Below are 26,263 nucleotides of genomic sequence, written 5' to 3' on the forward strand. Positions count from 1 at the left end.
GATCCACTATGGACTGGACTCTCACTATATTATGTTTGATCCACTATGGACTGGACTTTCACTATTATGTTAGATCCATTATGGACTGGAGTCTCACTATTATGCTAGATCCACTATGGACTGGACTCTCACACTATTATGTTAGATCCACTATGGACTGGACTCTCACTATATTATGTTTGATCCACTATGGACTGGACTCTCACTATGATGTTAGATCCACTATGGACTGGAGTCTCACTATTATGCTAGATCCACTATGGACTGGACTCTCACTATTATGTTAGATCCACTATGGACTGGACTCTCATTATATTATGTTTGATCCACTATGGACTGGACTCTCACACTATTATTTTAGATCCACTATGGACTGGACTCTCACTATGATGTTAGATCCACTATGGACTGGAGTCTCACTATTATGCTAGATCCACTATGGACTGGACTCTCACACTATTATGTTAGATCCACTAGGGACTGGACTCTCACTATATTATGTTTGATCCACTATGGACTGGACTCTCACTCTATTAAACTAGATCCACTATGGATTGGACTCCCACTCTATTAAACTAGATCCACTACGGACTGTACTCTCACACTATTATGTTCGACCCACTATGGACTGGACTCTCTCACTATTATGCTAGATCCACTATGGACTGGACTCCCACAATTATGCTAGATCCACTATGGACTTACTCTCATTATTATGCAGGATCCAATATGTACTGGACTCTCAAACTAGTATGTTAGATCCCCTATGGACTGGACTCACACTAATAAACTAGATCCACTATGGACTGGACTCTCACACTATCAAACTGAATCCACTATGGACTGGACTCTCACTATTATGTTAGATCCACTATGGACTGGCCTCACAGTTTTACTATGGACAGGACTCTCACACTATTAAATTAGATCCACTATGGACAGGACTCTCACACTATTATGCTAGAACCACTATGGAATGGGCTCTCATTATTATGTTAGATCCACTATGGACTGGACTTTCACAATATAAAGTTAGATCCACTATGGACTGGACTTTCACTATTATGCTAGATCCACTATGGACTGGACTCTCACTATTATGTTAGATCCACTATGGACTGGACTCACACTATTAAACTAGATCCACTATGGACTGGACTCTCACTATTATGCTAGATCCACTATGGACTGGACTCTCACAATATTATGTAAGATCCACTATGGAATGGACTCACATTATTATGCTAGATCCACTATGGACTGGACTCTCACTATTATGCTAGATCCACTATGGACTGGACTCTCACAATATTATGTAAGATCCACTATGGAATGGACTCACATTATTATGCTAGATCCACTATGGACTGGACTCTCACTATTATGTTAGATCCACTATGGACTGGAGTCTCACTATTATGCTATATCCACTGTGGACTGGACTCTCACACTATTATGTTAGATCCACTATGGACTGGACTCTCACTATATTATGTTTGATCCACTATGGACTGGACTTTCACTATTATGTTAGATCCACTATGGACTGGACTCTCACTATGATGTTAGATCCACTATGGACTGGAGTCTCACTATTATGCTAGATCCACTATGGACTGGACTCTCACACTATTATGTTAGATCCACTATGGACTGGACTCTCACTATATTATGTTTGATCCACTATGGACTGGACTCTCACACTATTATGTTAGATCCACTATGGACTGGACTCTCACTATGATGTTAGATCCACTATGGACTGGAGTCTCACTATTATGCTAGATCCACTATGGACTGGACTCTCACTATATTATGTTTGATCCACTATGGACTGGACTCTCACACTATTATGTTAGATCCACTATGGACTGGACTCTCACTATGATGTTAGATCCACTATGGACTGGACTCTCACTATTATGCTAGATCCACTATGGACTGGACTCTCACACTATTATGTTGGATCCACTATGGACTGGACTCTCACTATATTATGTTTGATCCACTATGGACTGGACTCTCACACTATTATGTTAGATCCACTATGGACTGGACTCTCACTATGATGTTAGATCCACTATGGACTGGAGTCTCACTATTATGCTAGATCCACTATGGACTGGACTCTCACACTATTATATTAGATCCACTATGGACTGGACTCTCACTATATTATGTTTGATCCACTATGGACTGGACTTTCACTATTATGCTAGATCCACTACGGACTGGACTCCAACTATTATGCAAGATCCACTATGGACTGGACTCTCACTATTATGTTAGATCCACTATGGACTGGACTCTCACTATATTATGTTTGATCCACTATGGACTGGACTCTCACACTATTATGTTAGATCCACTATGGACTGGACTCTCACTATGATGTTAGATCCACTATGGACTGGACTCTCACTATTAAGTTAGATCCACTACCGACTGGACTCTCATTATTAAGTTAGATCCACTTGGACTGGACTCTCACTATGATGTTAGATCCACTATGGACTGGAGTCTCACTATTATGTTAGATCCACTGTGGACTGGACTCTCACACTATTATGTTAGATCCACTATGGACTGGACTCTCACTATATTATGTTTGATCCACTATGGACTGGACTTTCACTATTATGCTAGATCCACTACGGACTGGACTCCAACTATTATGCTAGATCCACTATGGACTGGACTCTCACTATTATGTTAGATCCACTATGGACTGGACTCTCACTATATTATGTTTGATCCACTATGGACTGGACTCTCACACTATTATGTTAGATCCACTATGGACTGGACTCTCACTATGATGTTAGATCCACTATGGACTGGACTCCAACTATTATGCTAGATCCACTATGGACTGGACTCTCACTATTATGTTAGATCCACTATGGACTGGACTCTCACTATTATGCTGGATCCCACATCTGCGGTTTCTCATTGGCATCCCATTGGGTTGAGTTTTTCCTTGCCCTGATGTGGGATCCGAGTCCTTTGAGACACTCGTGATTTTGGGCTATATAAGTAAACATTGATTGATTGACAGATTGAACTTCAAAGATGTGCTATTTTTAAAATTAGTCGACAAATTCACTGTAATTCCCGTCGACTCAAGCTGGACTAAAACCCAATTAGTGTTGTCACTAAATTAAAAACAGCTGTCAAAACGAGCCCACGCTGAGGTGGAAAAGGCCGGACTGTAGTTTTCGTTTCGTTTTTCACGGAAATCCTCCACCCCCACCGCGCCTCCCCCTCACAGACGAGCCATGCATTATTTATAACTCGGAGGGGAGAGCAACTTGTCTATGATAAATTCATCCCGCTCGTCTCATCATCACCATCGTCCTCCTCTCGCTTTGCAACATTCTTTTTTAGAAGTCTGCAAAAAAGGCCCGAGACAGCAGTGAATTCATCAATGTCAGTCTCTTCGCCGATCCACTCCCACGCTCTCGGCCCAGTGATTGACACTTTTTTTTTTCTAAAATCCTTTACTAGTATTCAATAATTGAACGTTGCAAACGGAGCGTCATAGTCCTTTGCTTTTGTTAAGGTTTGTTGGGAGTTTGCATTGGCAACAAGTAGGAGTGACTTTCCACACGTCCATGTTGGTGTCGATAAAACCTAGGCATGCCCTGATCCGATATTCGGTCTGGTGTTAGCGGGTGTATAATATAGCCAAGAGTCATGGATGGATTGGAATTCTGGGTAATTCTTATGTTGCATTTATAATGTGTCACAGAGCCAATTTCCTCCAGAAATCTGTTTGGTATTCTTGTTTGGTGTGGGTTCACAGAGTGCGGCGCATATTAGTAAGAGTGTTAAAATTGTTTATATCACAACCATCAGTGGACTCTGTATGGCTGTGGAACAAGACCTCTGGTTTACACACAGTTAAAGCAACAACAAAAAAACTCCTCCGCTGTTTTGACAATGACAGCAGGAGAATCGTCACTCGTGATTCACGAATTTGACCCGACGGCAAAAGTAAGAATAGGCTAATAAATTTGGGGAGCGAGTTTTACCCGGCAGTAATTCAAGGCAGGCACATATTACTATTCAAGGAAATACGGTATCAATGATGAAATATTAACATTGCAACACATGCCAATACGGCCTTTTTAAGTTTGCTAAATTGCGATTTTAAATTTCCCGGGAGTTTCTTGTTGAAAACGTCACGGAATGATGATGCGTACGCGTGACGTCACGGACTGTCAGGAAATATTAGCGCTGCGCACACACACGGCTAAAAATCGTTTGCTTTAACCACCTAATTACACAGAATTTTGGACATCGGTGTTGCTGAATCTTTTGCAATTTGTCCATTTAATAATGGAGACGTCAAAGAAGAATGCCGTTGGTGGAAAGCGGTGGATCACAGCTGTCTTTAGCACCGAAACCCAAGCGAACATGTTTTCTCTATGTCAACCAGCATATTTTTGGATGGGGAAATCGTGATATATATCTTACCGGAGACATCATTGAATTATTTGTCGTCCTGTAGCAGCTGTGAGCTTGGCTCCTCGGCTTCTCTGTGAGAGACAGTGTGCTCAACGCAGAGATCCGACCTTGAGGTATGTCTTTAAAATCTCACTAAAACACTATTAAAACAATAAGCAGATAAGGGATCTTCTGGAATTATCCCAGTAAATGTGTATAATTACATCTGAAACGCTCACACTGCCGTCGCCCGGAGCTGTCGCTTTTTTTCGTCTTCTATTCCTTCACGGTGGCAGAGGGGTTAGTGCGTCTGTCTCACAATAAGAAGTTCCTGCAGTCCTGGGTTCAAATCCAGGCTCGGGATCTTTCTGTGTGGAGTTTGCATGTTCTCCCCGTGAATGCGTGGGTTCCCTCCGGGTACTCCGGCTTCCTCCCACTTCCAAAGACATGCACCTGGGGATAGGTTGATTGGCAACACTAAATTGGCCCTAGTGTGTGAATGTGAGTGTGAATGTTGTCTGTCTATCTGTGTTGGCCCTGCGATGAGGTGGCGACTTGTCCAGGGTGTATCCCGCCTTCCGCCCAATTGTAGCTGAGATAGGCGCCAGCGCCCCCCGCGACCCCGAAAGGGAATAAGCGGTAGAAATGGATGGATGGATGGATGGAATATTCCTTCACTATCAATATCACAAATATTTCATCCTCGCTCAAATTAATGGGGAAATTGTCGCTTTTTCGGTCCGATTTACTCTTACTGCCAGTGGCTCCCATTAAAAGCTTGTGACGTCACGCGCACATCGTCTGCTACTTCCGGTAAAGGCAGGGCTTTTATATTACCGACCAAAAGTTGCGAACTTTATCGTGGATGTTCTCTACTAAATCCTTTCAGCAAAAATATGGCAATATCGCGAAATGATGAAGTATGACACATAGAATGGACCTGCTATCCCCGTTTAAATAAGAACATCTCATTTCAGTAGGCCTTTAAACCAAGTGAGGGTGAGTGTAGAGGAGGGGTCACCAACGCTGTGCTCGCGGGCACCAGGTAGCCCGTAAGGACCAGGTGAGTCGCCCGCTTGCCCTTTTGTAAAAATAGCTCAAATAGCAGCACATACCAGTGAGCTGCCTCTATTTTTTAAATTGTATTTATTTACTAGCAAGCTGGTCTCGCTTTGCTTGACATTTTTAATTCTAAGAGAGACAAAACTCAAATAGAATTTAAAAATCCAAGAAAATATTTTTAAAGACTTGGTCTTCACTTGTTTAAATAAATTCATTTATTTTTTTTACTTTGCTTCTTATAAGGTTCAGAAAGACAATTTTAGAGGAAAAAATACAACCTTAAAAATTATTTTAGGATTTTTAAACACATATACCTTTTTTTACCTTTTAAATTCCTTCCTCTTCTTTCCTGACAATTTAAATCATGGGTGTCAAACTCTGGCCCGCCGTGTAATTTCATTTGGCCCTTGAGGCAATATCAAATTAAACATTAGCGTTGGCCTGCCGGTATTATACAGCGGCGATGCCGCTCTAACACCGCTAATCCTCATACTTGCCAACCCTCACGAGACTCCCGAAGTTCAGCGCCCCTCCTGAAAATCTCCCGGGGGAACCATTCTCCCAAATGTCTCCCGATTTCCACCCGGACAAAAATATTGTTTTAATGGCACTTCCTTTAGCCTTCTCTACAACATTGCATCACGTCCGCTTTTCCTACATACAAACATTGTGCCTTCCTAGTCACACAATATAAGCGGGTTTTACACACACATAAGTTAATGCAAGCCATGCTTGATCAGGTCACACTCAGGTTGGCTGAATAAACAATTTTAACGCTGTTACAAATATGCGCCACACTGTGAAGCCACACCAAACAAGAATGACAAACACATTTCGGGAGAACATCCGCACCGTAACACGACATAAACACAACTGAACAAATACTCAGAACCCCTTGCAGCACTGACACTTCTGGGACGCTACAATATATAATTTGATATGCCATTGATATTTTTTTTATTATTATTATTTTTATGTTTATTTGAAACTCTATCGTGCATGTCACTATAAAGTTATAGAAGCCTTGCTTGTTCAATATTCAATGCAAAACTTGTTTGGGTCCCTGTTAAAAGGTTAATTTGTTCAACCTTGGCCCGCGGCTTTGTTCCGTTTAAAATTTTGGCCCACTCTGTATTTGAGTTTGACACCCCTGCTTTAAATCAATGTTAGTATTTATTTTACTTTTTTTATTGTAAAGAACAATAAGTACATTTTAATTTAATTCTTCAATTTAGCTTCTGTTTTTTCGACGAAGAATATTTGTGAAATAACTTATTATGATTAAAATTCAAAAAAATTATTCTGGCAAGTCTAGAAAATCTGTAGAATCAAATTTAAATCTTATTTCAAAGTCTTTTGAATTTATTTTAATTTTTTTTGCTACGGAAATTCTAGAAGAAATAATGATTTGTCATTGTTAGAAATTCAGCTTGGTCCAATTTGTTATATATTCTAACAAAGTGCAGATCGGATTTTTAACCTATTTAAAACATGTCATTAAAATTCTAAAATTAATCTTAATCAGGAAAAATGACTAATTATGTTCCATGAATTATTTTTGTAATTCTTTTCAAAAAGTTTCGAATTAGCTAGTTGTCCTCTTCATTTTTTTCGGTTGAATTTTAAATTTTAAACAGTCGAAATTGAAGACAAACTATGTTTCAAAATTACATTTTCATTTTTTTTTCGTGTTTTCTGCTCTTTTAAACCGTTCTATTAAGTGTCATTTCATCATTCATTCTCTACAAAAAACATTCCGTAAAAGGAAAAAAAAAGTACGACGGAATGACAGACAGAAATACTGTATTTTTCGCACTATAAGTCGCAGTTTTTTTTATAGGTTGGCCATTGGGGGGACTAGGCAAAAAAAAAAAAAATATATATATATATATATATATATATATATATATTTTTTTTTTTGTATAGTTTTGCCAAGTCTCACCCCCGGCCAAACTAAAAAAAAAATTGCGACTTATAGTCCGAAATATATGGTAACCATTTTTTTTATATATATACAGATTTATTTATTAAAGGTAAAACATGTCATCAAAATTCTAAAATTAATCTTTATCAGGAAAAATTACGAATGATGTTCCATAAATTACTTTTTAATTTTTTTCAAAAAGATTCAAATTAGTTCGTTTTTCTCTTCATTTTTTTCGGTTGAATTTTTAATTTTAAAGAGTCGAAATTGAAGACAAACTATGTTTCAAAATTTAATTTTCATTTTTTCTTGTTTTCTCCTCTTTTAAACCGTTCAATTAAGAGTTTTGTTCATCATTCATTCTCTACAAAAAAGGAGAAAAAATGTACGACGGAATGACGGACAGAAATACCGTATTTTTCGCACTATAAATCACAGTTTTTTTATAGGTTTGCCATGGGGGAGACTAGGCAACAAAAAAAAAAAATATATATATATATATATATATATATATATATATATATTTTTTTTATAGTTTTGCCAAGTCTCACCCCCGGCCAAACTAAAAAAAAAACTGCGACTTATAGTCCGAAATTTATGGTAACCATTTTTTAATATATATACAGATTTATTTATTAAAGGTAAAACATATCATCAAGATTCTAAAATTAATCTTTATCAGGAAAAATTACGAATGATGTTCCATAAATTACTTTTTAATTTTTTTCTAAAAGATTCGAATTAATTCGTTTTTCTCTTCATTTTTTTCGGTTGAATTTTAAATTTTAAAGAGTCGAAATTGAAGACAAACTATGTTTCAAAATTAAATTTAATTTTTTTCTTGTTTTCTCCTCTTTTAAACCGTTCAATTAAGAGTTTTTTTCATCATTCATTCTCTACGAAAAAGGAAAAAAAATGTACGACGGAATGACGGACAGAAATACTGTATTTTTCGCACTATAAATCACAGTTTTTTTTATAGGTTTGCCATGGGGGGGACTAGGCAACAACAAAAAAAATATATATATACATATTTTTTTTTAATAGTTTTGCCAAGTCTCACCCCCGGCCAAACAAAAAAAAAAACTGCAACTTATAGTGCGAAATATATGGTAACCATTTTTTTATATATATACAGATTTATTTATTAAAGGTAAAACATGTCATCAAGATTCTAAAATTATCTTTATCAGGAAAAATTACGAATGATGTTCCATAAATTACTTTTTAATTTTTTTCTAAAAGATTCGAATTAATTCGTTTTTCTCTTCATTTTTTTCGGTTGAATTTTAAATTTTAAAGAGTCGAAATTGAAGACAAACTATGTTTCAAAATTTAATTTTCATTTCTTCTTGTTTTCTCCTCTTTTAAACCGTTCAATTAAGAGTTTTTTTCATCATTCATTCTCTACAAAAAAGGAAAAAAAAATGTACGACGGAATGACAGACAGAAATAATGTATTTTTCGCACTATAAGTCACAGTTTTTTTATAGGTTGGCCATGGGGGGGACTAGGCAAAAAGAAAAAAAAAAAAAATCTATATATATATATATATATATATATATATATATATATATATATTTTTTTTTTTTTTATAGTTTTGCCAAGTCTCACCCCCGGCCAAACTAAAAAAAAAACTGCGACTTATAGTCCGAAATATATGGTAACCATTTTTTAATATATATATACAGATTTATTTATTAAAGGTAAAACATGACATCAAAATTCTAAAATTAATCTTTATCAGGAAAAATTACGAATGATGTTCCATAAATTACTAATTAATTTTTTTCAAAAAGATTCGAATTAGTTAGTTTTTCTCTTCATTTTTTTCGGTTGAATTTTTAATTTTAAAGAGTCGAAATTGAAGACAAACTATGTTTCAAAATTACATTTTAATTTTTTCTTGTTTTCTCCTCTCTTAAACCGTTCAATTAAGAGTTTTTTTCATCATTCATTCTCTACAAAAAAGGAAAAAAAAATGTACGACGGAATGACAGACAGAAATACCCTATTTTTCGCACCATAAGTCGCAGTTTTTTTTTTATAGGTTGGCCGGGGGCAGATTAGGCAAAAAAAATAATATATATATATATTTTTTTTTTATAGTTTTGCCAAGTCTCACCCCCGGCCAAACTATAAAAAAAACTGCGACTTATAGTCCGAAAAATACGGTACCCATTTTTTTATATATACAGATTTATTTATTAAAGGTAAATTGAGCAAATTGGTTATTTCTGGCAATTTATTCAAATGTGTATCAAACTGGTAGCCCTTCGCATTAATCAGTACCCAAGAAATGGCTCTTGGTTTCAAAAAGGTTGGTGACCCCTGGTGTAGAGTTTGATAGGAAATGTCGTATTGCAGTTCTGTTCTTAGATGTTCCAGTCGTTCAAATATAGAGATAGGAACGAGCTTTGATAAAGTCTTGAAAGAAGTGGTTCTTAAAGGTAATTAAATCAGGGAGAAAAATACAAAAACGAAAGTCCGTCCCATTGTTAAAGTTAGAGCCCTAAATGTGATTTGAGAACTACATTTTGATATATACCGGATAAATGTATGTGGAAACCTGGTTTAAACTAAAAACAAACTATTAAATTTGATCACCAAATGGGAGAAAAATCCCAGCAGGTACTAGACATTGAAACGACCTTGATTAAATATACATGTCCTTTAAAACTGACGTTGAAACAACGTTGTAAAATAGTCGAATTTGTAAATTCAGACAATGTTGACGTCCGACGTTGGATCCACGTTGTTGGCGGGGAAATGACCGAATTTCTATGGTCAAATCAATGTCAGAACCTTATATTTAATAAACATCGTCAACAAGCTTGTTGATTCAATGTTGTGTTTCTGTTGTAGAATATTGATTGGGAAATGACCAAAATTTGATAGACAAATTAATGTCAGAATCTGACTTTGATAAAACGTCGTCAAAAAGCATGTTGTTTCAACGTTATGTTTGAGTTGTTCAACGTCAGGACCTAATTGTGGTTGGTAAATGACCATCTTCTAATGGTTAAATCAACGTCAGAACCCAACATTAATTAAATGTTGTCAAAAAGCATGTTGTTTCAACGTTGTATTTGTGTTGTAAATAAATGATAAATGGGTTGTACTTGTATAGCGCTTTTCTACCTTCAAGGTACTCAAAGCGCTTTGACACTACTTCCACATTTACCCATTCACACACACATTCACACACTGATGGAGGGAGCTGCCATGCAAAGCGCCAGCCAGCACCCATCAGGAGCAAGGGTGAAGTGTCTTGCTCAGGACACAGCGGACGTGACGAGGTTGGTACTAGGTGGGAATTGAACCAGGGACCCTCGGGTTGCGCACGGTCACTCTCCCACTCCGCCACGCCGTCCCGTTGTAGAATATTTATTGGGAAATTACCAAATTACAATGGTCAAATCAACATCAAAACCCAACATTAAATAAACGTTGTCTTTGTGTTGCAGAATATTGGTTGAGAAATGGCCAGATTTCAATGGTCAAATAATCTGAACCCAACATTGATTAAACGTTGTATTTTTGTTGTAAGATATTGGTTGAGAAATGACCAAATGTCAATGGTCAAATCAACGTCACAACCTGACATTGATTAAACGTTGTCAAAAAGCATGTTTTTTCAACGTTGTATTTGTGTTGCAGAATATTGTATTGGTTGGGAAATTACCAAAACTCAATGGTCATATCAACGTCACGACCCAACATTTTTTAAACGTTGTCTTTGTGTTGATGAATATTGGTTGGGAAATGGCCAAATTTAAATAGTCAACTCAACATCAGAACCTGACATTGATTAAACGTCGTCAAAAAGCATGTTTTTTCAACGTTGTATTTGTGTTGCAGAATATTGTATTGGTTGGGAAATTACCAAAACTCAATGGTCATATCAACGTACCAACCGAACATTTTTTAAACGTTGTCTTTGTGTTGATGAATATTGGTTGGGAAATGGCCAAATTTAAATAGTCAACTCAACATCAGAACCTGACATTGATTAAACGTCGTCAAAAAGCATGTTTTTTCAACGTTGTATTTGATTTGCAGAATATTGTATTGGTTGGGAAATTACCAAAACTCAATGGTCATATCAACATTTTTTAAACGTTGTCTTTGTGTTGATGAATATTGGTTGGGAAATGGCCAAATTTAAGTAGTCAACTCAACATCAGAACCTGACATTGATTAAACGTCGTCAAAAAGCATGTTGTTTCAACGTTGTATTTGTTTTGAAGAATATTGGTCGGGAAATAGCCAAATTTCAATTTTCAAATCAACGTCAGAACCTGACATTGATTAAACGTTGTATTTGTGTTGCAGAATATTGTATTGGTTGGGAAATTACCAAAACTCAATGGTCATATCAACGTCACGACCCAACATTTTTTAAACGTTGTCTTTGTGTTGATGAATATTGGTTGGGAAATGGCCAAATTTAAATAGTCAACTCAACATCAGAACCTGACATTGATTAAACGTCGTCAAAAAGCATGTTTTTTCAACGTTGTATTTGTGTTGCAGAATATTGTATTGGTTGGGAAATTACCAAAACTCAATGGTCATATCAACGTACCAACCGAACATTTTTTAAACGTTGTCTTTGTGTTGATGAATATTGGTCGGGAAATGGCCAAATTTAAATAGTCAACTCAACATCAGAACCTGACATTGAGTAAACGTCGTCAAAAAGCATGTTGTTTCAACGTTGTATTTGTTTTGAAGAATATTGGTCGGGAAATGGCCAAATTTCAATTTTCAAATCAACATCAGAACCCAACATTGATTAAACGTATTTGTGTTGGAGAATATCGGTCGGGAAGTGGCCACAATTCATCGGTCAAATCAACGTCACAACCTGACATTGATTAAACGTTGTATTTGTGTTGTAGAATATTGGTTGTAAAATGACCAAATGTCAATGGTCAAATAAACGTCACCGCCTGACATTGATTAAACGTCGTCAAAAAGCATGTTGTTTCATTTTGAATGTTATGCTTGAGTTGTTCGTCAGGACCTAATCGTGGTTGGGAAATGACCAAATTCCAACGGTCGAATCAACGTCAAATCCCGACATTGGTTAAACGCTGTCAAAAAGCATGATGTTTCAACGTTATGTTAGAGTTGCTCAACGTTATTTCAACGTCTAGAGCGAGGGTAACGTTACCTGATGTAGTAGTCGTTCCTGATGAGCAGCAGGTGCTGTAGGATGGACAGGAAGTAGGTCTCGGAGCCCGTGTCTTTCACCATGTTGGACAGGAGATGATACACCTCACTCATATCAGTGGAGAAGGCAGAGAGTTAAGGGCGGCAACTTGATCGGGACCTCGCCGCATGATCCATCAATGCAGCTTATTGGCGAGGACAATTCAAAAGCAGCGTAACAGGAAACAGCTCGCCCGCTTCCTGACAGGCATCATTGTGCAAAAAAGCAAACACAGACGCCATTCTTTTTCTTGTCCTTGGGGAGACGATAAAAGTAGAAGAGGTATGGAGTAAAAAAAATCAAAAATAAAAAAATAAATATAAAATAACTCCCTCTGGTTTACCTGTCACTCTGATGCTTTCAAAATAAAAGACAATTAATTCCGTGATTTTTTTTTTTTTTTAAAGAGCTCATTTGCAGAACAACAATTACGCAGAGAGTCACTTTTCTGATTGAAGCTGACGGCAAAGAAGGAAAAAAACAAAAAAAAAACGTGGTTATTAAATTTGCAAAAGGTATTGATTATGTGTCTGGTGTTTGCGTTCCCCGAGAGGGAACGTTGAAGGCTCGGACATCTAAAAACACATCTGTCAGACGTCGGAATCTGCCCGGCTCGTCATTCTTCAAGCGCTTCCTGCACACAGGACTCTTTACGTATTTGCGTTGCATTAAACGGTCATCATGTCGTCCGCCACTGCCTTTAATTCACATCCTTCCGCGTTATTAAACAAGTTGATTGTCCTCGTCAAACTTCTTAGGGAACTTAAAGAACAAACCGACGCGGATGCTACTTCGTTTGTGAGGGAGGAACAACAAAACGCGTCCCCGCGGAGCGTCGACTTGTTTGTGAAAGCGAATAAGCTCCGCGAATGCGTCTTATAAAATGTGCACGCAAAACAAGTGACGGATGAGGAGCTGACGCCCTGACATGAAATGCAACCTTCTAAAATATTTACAAGGAGCGCGATGATAAAGTGGCATTTTCACTTAGCGTGTGATTTTCTTAGTTCTGCCACAGAAGAATAAAAAACAGCGACAGTTTAAGATGTAAGAACACGCCTCGGGGCTTAAATAAAGGGCCCCTTGGCACTGGGATTTAACCCCAAATTGTTTGGCATTGATTATCATTATATGTTTGTTTTGTTTTTTTTTACTTTTACTTACAAACCCCGTTTCCATATGAGTTGGGAAATCGTGTTGGATGTAAATATAAACGGAATACAATGATTTGCAAATCATTTTCAACCCGTATTCAATTGAATATGCTACAAAAACAACATATTTGATGTTCAAACTGACGCCCCTGCTTATTTCAGCAAGACAATGCCAAGCCACATTCAGTACGTGTTACAACAGCGTGGCTTCGTAAAAAAAAGAGTGCGGGTACATTCCTGGCCCGCTTGCACTCCAGACCTGTCTCCCATCGAAAATGTGTGGCGCTTTATGAAGCGTAGAATACGACAGCGGAGACCCCGGACTGTTGAACGACTGAAGTTTTACATAAAACAAGAATGGGAAGAAATAATTCCACTTTTAAAGCTTTAACAATTAGTTTTTTTCAGTTCCCAAACGTTTATTGAGTGTTTTAAAAGAAAAGGTGATGTAACACAGTGGTGAACATGCCCTTTCCCAACTACTTTGGCACGTTTTGCAGCCATGAAATTCTAAGCTAATTATTATTTGCGAAAAAAAAATAAAGTTTATGAGTTCGAACATCAAATACCTTGTCTTTGTAGTGCATTCAATTGAATATGGGTTGAAAAGAATTTGCAAATCATTGTATTCCGTTTATATTTACATCTAACACAATTTCCCAACTCATATGGAAAAGGGGGTTTGTATTATATATATATATATATATATATATATATATATATATATATACATATATACATACATATACATACATACATATATATACATACATACATATATACATACATACATATATATATATATATATATATATATACATACATACATACATATATATATACATACATACATACATACATACATACTGTCGCACCTGGACATGGATTTGTTTTGCTCCTTAGACGCAGAGGGAGGGAATACGGGACGAGCCAGGCGTGAATTCAGGTACATTATTATTTATTTATACACTAAACACAAAAATAAGCAAACTAAGGGCGCTCACAAGGAGGTATAAAACTTGGCTACAAAATACAAACTGGAAATAACAACACTTGCACGATGGCATGAATGAACTATGGACATAAACAGCACGATGGCATGACTTTAAACAACTAAAACAAAACACTTACTGAGACAAAAAAAAACAGGAGGCAAGAATAGCAAGGTGCGTGGCAGGTAATCGTGGGCATGGAGAATGAGCAGCATACTGTAGGTATGCAATGCAATGCAGGCATGAAGGCAATGAAAGCAAAGTTCCCAGACTGATGAACAGAAAGAAAATGACTTAGATACTGGCTGTGATAATCAGGAACAGGTGCGGGACTGAGGGCAGGGGCGTGACAAGGTGGGAACTAATGCGTTGACATGGTAACAAAAGAAAACCAGGAAGTGAAGAGTTCAGAAAACAAAACAAAACATGATCAAACATACAACCAGATTTACAGGCGTGACACATACATATATATATATATATATATATATATATATATATATATATATATAGTCTTTGGTATGTCTACCATTAAGTCTTTAAATAAAAGAGATATATTGAGAAGAAGCCTCCCAATATAAATATATACTCAGGCATCTTGTAGTTGATGTACTTACAAATCTAGCACCAAATGTATTTTATTTCGTTATCAATTCACTTTCAACTAGGTTTTTAATTAGCGCCACACTTTCAGAGCACCTCCAACTTCTACATGCCCTGCCTTTCGGCACAGCACCTCGGAGAGTTAGCCGTCCAGTGAGATTCAATTATAACCTGGCCAGGGGACATGGGAAGGACTGGGAGAGTATCCAAGCACTTCTATCCATCACCGAGCCGCCGACGCAGACCGCCAATCCATCCAATGACCCCTCGCGCTCCCTCCCCAAGAATGAATAAACATAGGCGGCAGTGGCAGCGGGATGTAGGCCAGTCAGTGGTCGGGTCAATCAATCAGCGCTCGGCAGCTCGTTAATATTCATGAGCGGCCCGCAGTCACCTCCTTGGCACCGGGACCGGCTAAGTCGGACACGGACGGAAGGGCCCGGTCGATACTCGTGGCAAAACAAGAGGCGGGGGTAAGAAGTCGGACAACGTGGTGGGAAAAAAGGGGGCTGCCCGAGCATTGGAGTCGTACCCCGAAGCGCCGCGATCAATACGCCTTGGAAACCAACGTCGTTTGTAAACCAGCACAAGCACGTCGTTAATCCGAGTGGACTTTTTTTTTTTTGGGGTGAAACATGGGCTTCACCTGCGTGTGTCAACACAAAGTGTCACTCACGCCGGCGCTTTGTGGCTTTGTGCCGGTATTACAAGTGTGGGGATTTGAGGTTGCCTCTGCATAACAATGTCGAGGTGTCTGGCGCCTCATTCACACGCCGCCTCCGAGAAGATCTGTGAATTATTAAACGCTTCTCCCCGCTAAGCCTCTTGAACAGGTTCCTGGCTAGGGACGGAATTAACGGGTACATTTTTTAACTTCCTGCTGGACACCATGAATACTTACGACGCACTGTACTCAGGACATTATGTTAAAGGGGAACATTATCACAATTTTGGAAGGGTTAAAACCAATAAAAATCAGTTCCTAGTGGCTTATTTTATTTTTCGAAGTTTTTTTCAAAATATTACCCGTCACGCAATATCCCGAAAAACTGCTTCAGATTACGCATGTATTGAAACGGATGGTTGGAGTGTGGAGGCAGATAGCGAAAACGAAATTGAAGAAGAAACTGAAGCTATTCAGCCATTACATGACAGACAACAACAACGAGGACCAATTCGGCGATCGCCTTCTAACCAACGACTGCCTCTTTTGACCACTGGTGCAACTTGAATCCGTCGATTGGTATGTGTTTGTTTGGCATTAAATGTGGGTGGATGCAAATATAGCTACGAATGGATGCATAATGATGCGATATGTACATACAGCTAGCCTAAATAGCATGTTAGCATCGGTTAGCATGCAGTCATGCCGTGCGCAAATACGTCTGATTAGCACATAAGTCAATAACATCAACTAAACTCACCTTTGTGATTTCGTTGACTTTATCGTTGGAAATGCATCTGCTTTGAGTGTCGCAGGATATCCACACATCTCTGTCGTAGCATCGCTATGGTCTGTAGCGATGCTACGACAGAACAGAACAAATGAGGGACTTTCACATCTTTTGACCACTGGTACAACTTGAATCCGTCGATTGGTATGTGTTTGTTTGGCATTAAATGTGGGTGGAGGGAAAGGCTGAATGCAAATATAGCTACGAATGAGGCATAATGATGCGATATGTACATACAGCTAGCCTAAATAGCATGTTAGCATCAATTAGCTTGCAGTCATGCCGTGCGCAAATATGTCTTATTAGCACATAGTAAATAACATCAACAAAACTCACTTTTGTGATTTCGTTGACTTTATCGTTGGAAATGCATCTGCTGTGAGTGTCGCAGGATATCCACACATCTCTGTCGTAGCATCGCTATGGTCGGTAGCGATGCTACGACAGAAGAGAACAAACGAGGGGATTTCGCATCTTTTGACCACTGGTGCAACTTGAATCTGTCGATTGGTATGTGTTTGTTTGGCATTAAATGTGGGTGGAGGGAAAGGCTGGATGCAAATATAGCTACTAATGAGGCATAATGATGCGATATGAACATTCAGCTAGCCTAAATAGCATGTTAGCAACAATTAGCTTGCAGTCATGCCGTGCGCAAATATGTCTGATTAGCACATAAGTCAATAACATCAACAAAACTCACTTTTGTGATTTCCTTGACTTTATCGTTGGAAATGCATCTGCTTTGAGTGTCGCAGGATATCCACACATCTCTGTCGTAGCATCGCTATGGTCTGTAGCGATGCTACAACAGAACAGAACAAACAAGGGATTTTTGCATCTTTTGACCACTGGTGCAACTTGAATCCGTCGATTGGTATGTGTTTGTTTGGCATTAAATGTGGGTGGAGGGAAAGGCTGGATGCAAATATAGCTACTAATGAGGCATAATGATGCGATATGTACATTCAGCTAGCCTAAACAGCATGTTAGCAACGATTAGCTTGCAGTCATGCCGTGCGCAAATATGTCTGATTAGCACATAAGTCAATAACATCAACAAAACTCACTTTTGTGATTTCGTTGACTTTATCATTGGAAAAGCATCTGCTTTGAGTGTTGCAGGATATCCACACATCTCTGTCGTAGCATCGCTATGGTCGGTAGCGATGCTACGACAGAACAGAACAAACGAGGGACTTTCGCATCTTTTGACCACTGGTGCGACTTGAATCCGTCGATTGGTATGTGTTTGTTTGGCTTTAAATGTGGGTGGAGGGAAAGACTGAATGCAAATATAGCTACGAATGAGGCATAATAATGCGATATGTACATACAGCTAGCCTAAATAGCATGTTAGCATCGATTAGCTTGCAGTCATGCCGTGCGCAAATATGTCTCATTAGCACATAAGTCAATAACATCAACAAAACTCACTTTTGTGATTTTGTTGACTTTATCGTTGGAAATGCATCTGCTGTGAGTGTCGCAGGATATCCACACATCTCTGTCATAGCATCGCTATGGTCGGTAGCGATGCTACGACAGAACAGAACAAATGAGGGACTTTCACATCTTTTGACCACTGGTGCAACTTGAATCCGTCGATTGGTATGTGTTTGTTTGGCATTAAATGTGGGTGGAGGGAGAGGCTGGATGCAAATATAGCTACGAATGAGGCATAAGGATGCGATATGTACATACAGCTAGCCTAAATAGCATGTTAGCAATGATTAGCTTGCAGTCATGCCGTGCGCAAATATGTCTGATTAGCACATAAGTCAATAACATCAACAAATTTCACCTTTGTGATTTTGTTGACTTTATCGTTGGAAATGCATCTGCTTTGAGTGTCGCAGGATATCCACACATCGCTGTTGTAGCATCGCTATGGTCAGTAGCGATGCGACGACAGAACAGAACAAACGAGTGACTTTCGCATCTTTTGACCACTGGTGCAACTTGAATCTGTCGATTGGTATGTGTTTGTTTGGCATTAAATGTGGGTGGAGGGAGAGGCTAGATGCAAATATAGCTACGAATGAGGCATAAGGATGCGATATGTACATACAGCTAGCCTAAATAGCATGTTAGCAATGATTAGCTTGCAGTCATGCCGTGCGCAAATATGTCTGATTAGCACATAAGTCAATAACATCAACAAAACTCACCTTTGTGATTTCGTTGACTTTATCGTTGGAAATGCATCTGCTTTGAGTGTCGCAGGACATCCACACATCTCTGTTGTAGCATCGCTATGGTCAGTAGCGATGCTACGGCAGAACAGAACAAACGAGGGACTTTCGCATCTTTTGACCACTGGTGCAACTTGAATCTGTCGATTGGTATGTGTTTGTTTGGCATTAAATGTGGGTGTAGGGAAAGGCTGAACGCAAATATAGCTACAAATGAGGCATAATGATGCGATATGTACATACAGCTAGCCTAAATAGCATGTTAGCATCAATATGTCTGATTAATTAGCACACTCCACGTAAGTGAACTTGAATCCGTCCCTGTTTGTGTTGTTACACCCTCCGACAACACACCGACGAGGCATGATGTCTCCAAGGTACGGAAAACAGTCGAAAAAACGGAAAATAAAAAACCTCATTTGACTTGGTGTGTGTAATGGCGGGTCGCTTCACGACGTGACGTCACGGGTGAAAGGTCATTGCTCCGACAGCGAACAATTGAAAGGCGTTTAAATCTCCAAATTCACCCTTTAAGAGTTCGGAAATCGGTTAAAAAAACATATGGTCTTTTTTCTGCAACATCAAGGTATATATTGACGCTTACATAGGTCTGCTGATAATGTTCCCCTTTAAAGGCCTACTGAAACCCACTACTGCCGACCACGCAGTCTGATAGTTTATATATCAATGATGAAATATTAACATTGCAACACATGCCAATACGGGTTAGTTTACTAAATTGCAATTTTAAAGTTGGCGCGAAGTATCCTGTTGAAAACGTCGCGGCATGATGACGCGTGCGCATGACGTCACGGATTGTAGCAGACATTTTGTTCCAGTACCGATCCCAGCTATAAGATTTCTGCTTTAATCGCATAATTACACAGTATTCTGGACATCTGTGTTGCTGAATCTTTTGAAATGTTTTCAATGAATAATGGAGACGTCAAAGAAGAAAGGTGTAGGTGGGAAGCGGTGTATTGCGGTCGCCTTTAGCAACACAAACACAGCCGGTGTTTCCTTGTTTACATTCCCGAAAGCTGACGGTGAAGCTTTACTATGGAACAGAGCGGTCAAACGAATATGGTTCCCTACCACAACCGGCAGGTTTCGGTGAGAAAATGCTAGTAATAAGTCGGCTCTTATCGTAGACATGAGCGGAGAGTTTGCGTCGTTCTTCTTGCAGCTGCGGACTCTATTGCCTCATCTCACCGGCTGCCCCCGACCGTCGGATGCTTATACCGTGGAGGAGGGGAAAAAAAAAAAAATCTCAGCCCGGCTGCCTTGCTTCGTCGAGAAACGTGGCTTCCCTCGGAGACACTGGCGGTCACCACACCCGTGACCACACCCCTCCGACTTTCAGGTACGACCATATAATCTCACTAAAACACTAGTAACACAATAAGCAAATAAGGGATTTTCCAGAATTATCCTAGTAAATGAGTCTAATAACATCTGAATCGCTTCCACTGCCCTCGTCTTTTTTTTTTGTCTAATCCTTCACTCTTACTTTCCTCATCCACGAATCTTTCATCCTCGCTCAAATTAATGGGGAAATCGTCGCTTTCTTGGTTCGAATCGCTCTCGCTGCATGTGGCCATGATTTTAAACAATGTTCAGATGTGAGGAGCTCCACAACCCGTGACGTCACGCGCACATCGTCTGCTACTTCCGGTACAGGCAAGGCTTTTTTATTAGCGACCAAAAGTTGCGAACTTTATCGTCGATGTTCTCTACTAAATCCTTTCAGCAAAAATGTGGCAATATCGCAAAATGATCAAGTATGACACATAGAATGGACCTGCTATTCCCGTTTAAATAAGAAAATCTCATTTCAGTAGGCCTTTAATATAATGTTGTTATTATTATTGTTTTACATTTCCTGCCTATTGCAATAAATACTAAACTTCACAAATACGTGCAAAAATGTATGACATGTAATGTCAAAAACAAAAAAAGAAACTAAATATGTTAAATATAGCTCATTAGTATACAAGTGCTAATACAAATTGAAAAAAATTACTATTAAAATAAAGCTATATTCAGAGAAGAAAATCATTATAATATTAAGTTATTTTAAGAAAACAAATTTATATTAATTAGATAAGTGTTTCCATGAAAAAAAAAAGATTTAAATTATAACAGAACATTTTTTTAACAATGATAAAAAAATATAAAAATAAAAAAATAAAACAATGTATTACTGTGCTTACACAATTAAAAAATAACTATTAAAATAGAGATATATTCAGAGAAGAAAAGCATTATAAAACAGTAATTTTTTCTAAGAAGAAACATTTAAACTAAGCAAATAAAAACTAAATGACAATATGTGTATTGATTACATAAGAGTTTTATGAAAAAAATAATTAAATTATAACAGAAAATGTTCAAATAAAAGATAAAAAATATTTAAAAAACAATAAATACAAACTATGTATTACTGTGCTTATACAAATAAAAAATATTAAAATAAAGATATATTCAGAGAAGAAAATCAATATAATAATAATAAGTTCTTCTAAGACGAAACAATTTAAACTTAGCAAACAAAAACTAAATAACAATATTTATATTGATTAGATAAGTGTTTTCATGAAAAACAAGATTTAAATTATAACAGAAAATGTTCGAATAAATGATACAAAATAAATTATAATAATGAAACAATATATTACTGTGCTTATACACATAAAAAATAAGTCTTAAAATAAAGATATATACAGAGAAGAAAATCATTATAATAATAGTAAGAAAAAAATAAAATAAGCAAATAAAAAAATAATTAACAATATTTATATTGATTACATAAGTGTTTTCATGAAAAATAAAGTTTTAAATTATAACAGAATATGTTAAAATAAATGATAAAAATTATACGAAAGAATGTATTACTGTGCTTATACAAATATTTTTTTAAATCAAAATAAAGATATATTCAGAGAAGAAAAGCATTATAAAAATAGTAAGTTCTTTTAAGAAGAAACATTTAAACTAATCAAATAAAAACTATATGACAATATATATATATATTGATTACATAAGTGTTTTCATGAAAAAAGATTTAAATTATAACAGAAAATGTTCAAATAAATGATACAAAATAAATTATAATAATGAAACAATATATTACTGTGCTTATACACATAAAAAATAACTATTAAAATAAATATATATTCAGAGAAGAAAATCAATATAATAAGAGTAAGTTCTTCTAAGAAAAAAAAACATTTAAACTAAGCAAATAACAATTAAATAACAATATTTATATTGATTAAATAAGTGTTTTCATGAAAAAAAAGATTTAAATAATAACAGAAAATTTTCAAAAAAATGATCAAAATTATAAAACAAATTATAAATAAAAAACAATGCACTACTGTGAATAAAAACTAAAAATAATGAAATACAAAACTAGTTAACAAAAATATTAATAATGATAGATTAAAATAATGAAAAAAGTTCAAATTAATAAAAAAAAATCCAAAGCAATTATCATCAGACACTGAATGTGCTTCTATAAACAGAAGAAAAATACTGAAATAAAACAAAAACAAAAATCATATTGAGATATTACAGACCCAACTTGAATGTTGTACCATTTGTTCCTTATTCAAAGACATGTATCTTCAAATAATTTGCATTTTTACTTTTATAAATGTATCTTCCAACAAACCCGATACAACTCCATTTTACTGTCTGAATACTGCAATGAAAAGTTTCCAACTTCATGACGGCGAGCCTGTTGGTGAGCGTGTTTGTGCACTATTTGCACTTTGCACCCGCCAAGTAACTCGCTGTTAACAAGACTCGTAAAAGTCAAACAGGAAGAGGAGGCGTCGGAGGAGGAGGAGGAAAGTCAGCCAAACAAAGACGGAAGAGGTGGAAGGTGAAGAAGAAGATGAGGGTATTTACCAAGGCTTCCTGGCCGGAGAGGGGAGCTTAATAATGTGTGCCAGACTCTCAAATCCCTCTCTAATGAAGCAAATCGCCAGGGAGCTTCAGTCAATCAAAGTCATCACGTTGACTCATCGCTTGCTGCTACATCAGCACCCATGCTCATCCATATATTCACATGGAGGGAGAGCATGTGTGTGTGTGTGTGTGGTTTTGTATCTCTACCCTTCTTGAGACACCATCAAGGAAAAGTACCGTCCATATGAGGACCGGTGAAAAAGGTAGGACATAAATCATGGTCCCAATACGAAAAAAAACATTGCATCTAATAGACCCCTCCTGAAAATCTCCCAGGGTAACAATCTCTCGAATTTCTCCCCATTTCCACCCGCACGACAATATTGGGGGCGTGCCTTAAAGGCACTGCCTTTAGCGTCCTCTACAACCTGCCGTTTCGTCCTCTTTTTCTACATAGAAATAGCGTGCCGACCCAGTCACATAATATATGTGGCTTTTACACACACACGCACACGAAGTGAATGCAATGCATACTTCTTCAACAGCCATACAGGTCACACTGAGGGTGGCCGTATAAACAACTTTAACAATCTTACAAATATGCGCCACACTGTGAACCCACACCAAACAAGAATAACAAACACATTTCGGCAGAACATCCACACCGTAACACAACGTAAACACAACAGAAAAAATACTCAGAACCCCTTGCAGCACTAACTCTTCCGGGACGCTACAATATACTCCCCCCCCAAGCAACAATTAACGTTTTACTCATGCACTTTCTCTTGCTACTTCAAGGCTTGAATGTTTGATTCATTCATTATTGTTATTTTATTTGCAAATGTATTATTAGCCTGTGGAAAAAGTTTATTTTGATATTTACCTCAGAGGGATGCAAATAGAAAAGAGGCATTCAATTTTTATTTAAATTTTATTTGATATGCCACTGATATTTTTTGATTATTATTATTATTTAAAATTAGATTTTGCATGTCACTATAAAGTTATATAAGCATTGCTTGTTCAATATTCAATGCAAAACTTGTTTGGGTCCCTATTAAAAGGTTCATTTGTTCAACCTTGGCCCGCGGCTTTGTTCAGTTTTAAATTTTGGCCCACTCTGTATTTGAGTTTGAAACCCCTGTAATAGAGAATATCTCATTTGCACCCCTGGTGGTGAAATATGTCTAAATTACGGTGGTCCCAAAAAAGGAGGATTTTTAGAATTGACTGTGTGTCGGTTTTAAAGGTTAACATATGAAATAACAAGTGTGTTAAAATCTGAAATGCGTCCCCTCTGGCCAACATATGCACTCCCTTATAATACAATAAAATATGTAAAGAAAGACATACTGGAATAATTTGAGGTCAATAATGAAGATTAAAAACTAATTAAAAAAAAATATTTAAAATAAATTAATTGACTAAAGGCAGTCTTTTTCTCACAATGTGTCGACTTTTTTCTTATAAAATTGGGAACGATTTCTCATATTCTTTCTGTTTCTGTGAAATTGCAATATTTTCTCGTAAAATTATATTTTTTTGTATGTAAAATTATTACTTTTTAATGCAAAATGGCGACATTTGTCACATACAATTCAGACTTTTATCACAGTATTGCCATTTTTCGTGTTTTTTTTGTAAAAAAAAGTGAATTTTATTGAGTGAAATCATGACTTTGGTCATAATTTTGACAATTAAAATTCCGATTATTATTATAATGTTGCCAACATTTTAAAGTTTTCTTATAAAATTGGGACTTTTGTCGAGTAAAATTACAACCTTTTTCATAAAATTTGCAACATTTTAAGCTTTTCCTGTAAAATTTCGACTGTTTTTGAGTAAAATTCATGATATCATAATATTGCACAAAAGTTCAGATTTTCTTGTAAAATTTTGACTTGCGTTGAATTAAATCACGACTTTTATTATAATACTGCCAAAATTATTAGTTTTTCTTGTGAAATTGTGACCTTCTTCTTGTAAATTTCCAACTCATTATTTACAACAAGCTTGTTTAATATTTGCATAGTATTTATATATTATTAATGTTGTAAATACAAATATTTAATGCTCTCCCTTTGCCCAAAATTAATTAAAACAATAACATATGTATATAGAGACATAATGTAATAACTTGAAGTAAATAATGAAGATAAAAAAAAAAATAATAATAATAATAATTGAATTAAATGAAAGCAGTCTTTCTCACAATGTGTCGACTTTGTTCTTATAAAATTGGGAACAATTTCTCATATTCTTTCTGTTTCTGGAATATTGCATATGTTCTCGTAGAATTATCATCTTTTTATGTAAAAATTATGACTTTTTTTATGTAAAATTACGACTTTTCAATGCAAAATGGCGACATTTGTTGTATAAATTTCGGACTTGCATCACGATATTGCCAATTTTTTTGCTGTTCTTGTAAAAAAGTGTTTTTTTTTTTTAGTAAAATTATGACTTTGGTCATAATTTTGCCAAGTAAAATTCAGATTATTATGACAATGTTGCCAAAATGTTAGTTTTCTTATAAAAATGTGACTTTTGTCAAGTAAAATTGTGACCCTTTTCATAAAATTGCCAACATTTTAAGCTTTTCCTGTAAAATTCCGACTGTTATTGAGTAAAATTCCGACTTTTATCATAATATAGCACAAATGTTCCGTTTTCTTGTGAGACTTTGAATTGTGTTGAGTAAAATCACGACTTTTATTATAATACTGCCAAAATTATAAGTTGTTCTTGTAAAATTGTGGCCTTTTTCTTGTGAAATTCCAACAATTTTTTCACAACAAGCTTGTTTTATATTTGCATAGTATTTATATATTAATGTTGTAAATACACATCTTTAATGCTCTCCCTTTGCCCAAAATTAATTAACAAAATAAAAGATGTATATAGAGACATAATGTAATAACTTGAAGTAAATAATGAAGATGAAAAAAACAATAAAAAAATAATACTAATTGAATCAAATGAAAGCAGTCTTTTTCTAACAATGTGTCGACTTTGTTCTTATAAAATTGGGAAGAATTTCTCATATTCTTTCTGTTTCTGGAATATTGCATATGTCCTCGTAAAATTATCATCTTTTTATGTAAAAATTATGACTTTTTTTATGTAAAATTACGACTTTTCAATGCAAAATGGCGACATTTGTTGTATAAATTTCGAACTTGCGTCACGATATTGCCAATTTTTTTGCTGTTCTTGTAAAAAAATGTGATTTTTTTTTTTTGTAAAATTATGACTTTGGTCATGATTTCGCCGAGTAAAATTCAGATTATTATT

At 36.5% G+C, this 26,263-nt stretch overlaps 1 protein-coding gene across 4 annotated transcripts in view; it reads right to left on the reverse strand.

Moving 5' to 3' along the window:
• The window catches only part of diaph2 (diaphanous-related formin 2), a 1,158,885-nt gene that overhangs the window by 757,301 nt on the left and 375,321 nt on the right, over window positions 1-26,263 (reverse strand). For all 4 annotated transcript variants that reach the window (XM_061891998.1, XM_061891999.1, XM_061891997.1 and 1 more), the window contains one exon: window positions 12,615-12,731. In XM_061891998.1, the coding sequence (XP_061747982.1) occupies window positions 12,615-12,731 (117 nt within the window). The remainder of the gene's footprint in view (window positions 1-12,614; window positions 12,732-26,263) is intronic.

Source organism: Nerophis ophidion, linkage group LG29 (assembly GCF_033978795.1).
Source record: "Nerophis ophidion isolate RoL-2023_Sa linkage group LG29, RoL_Noph_v1.0, whole genome shotgun sequence".
In the NCBI taxonomy this organism is placed as follows: Eukaryota; Metazoa; Chordata; class Actinopteri; order Syngnathiformes; family Syngnathidae; genus Nerophis; species Nerophis ophidion.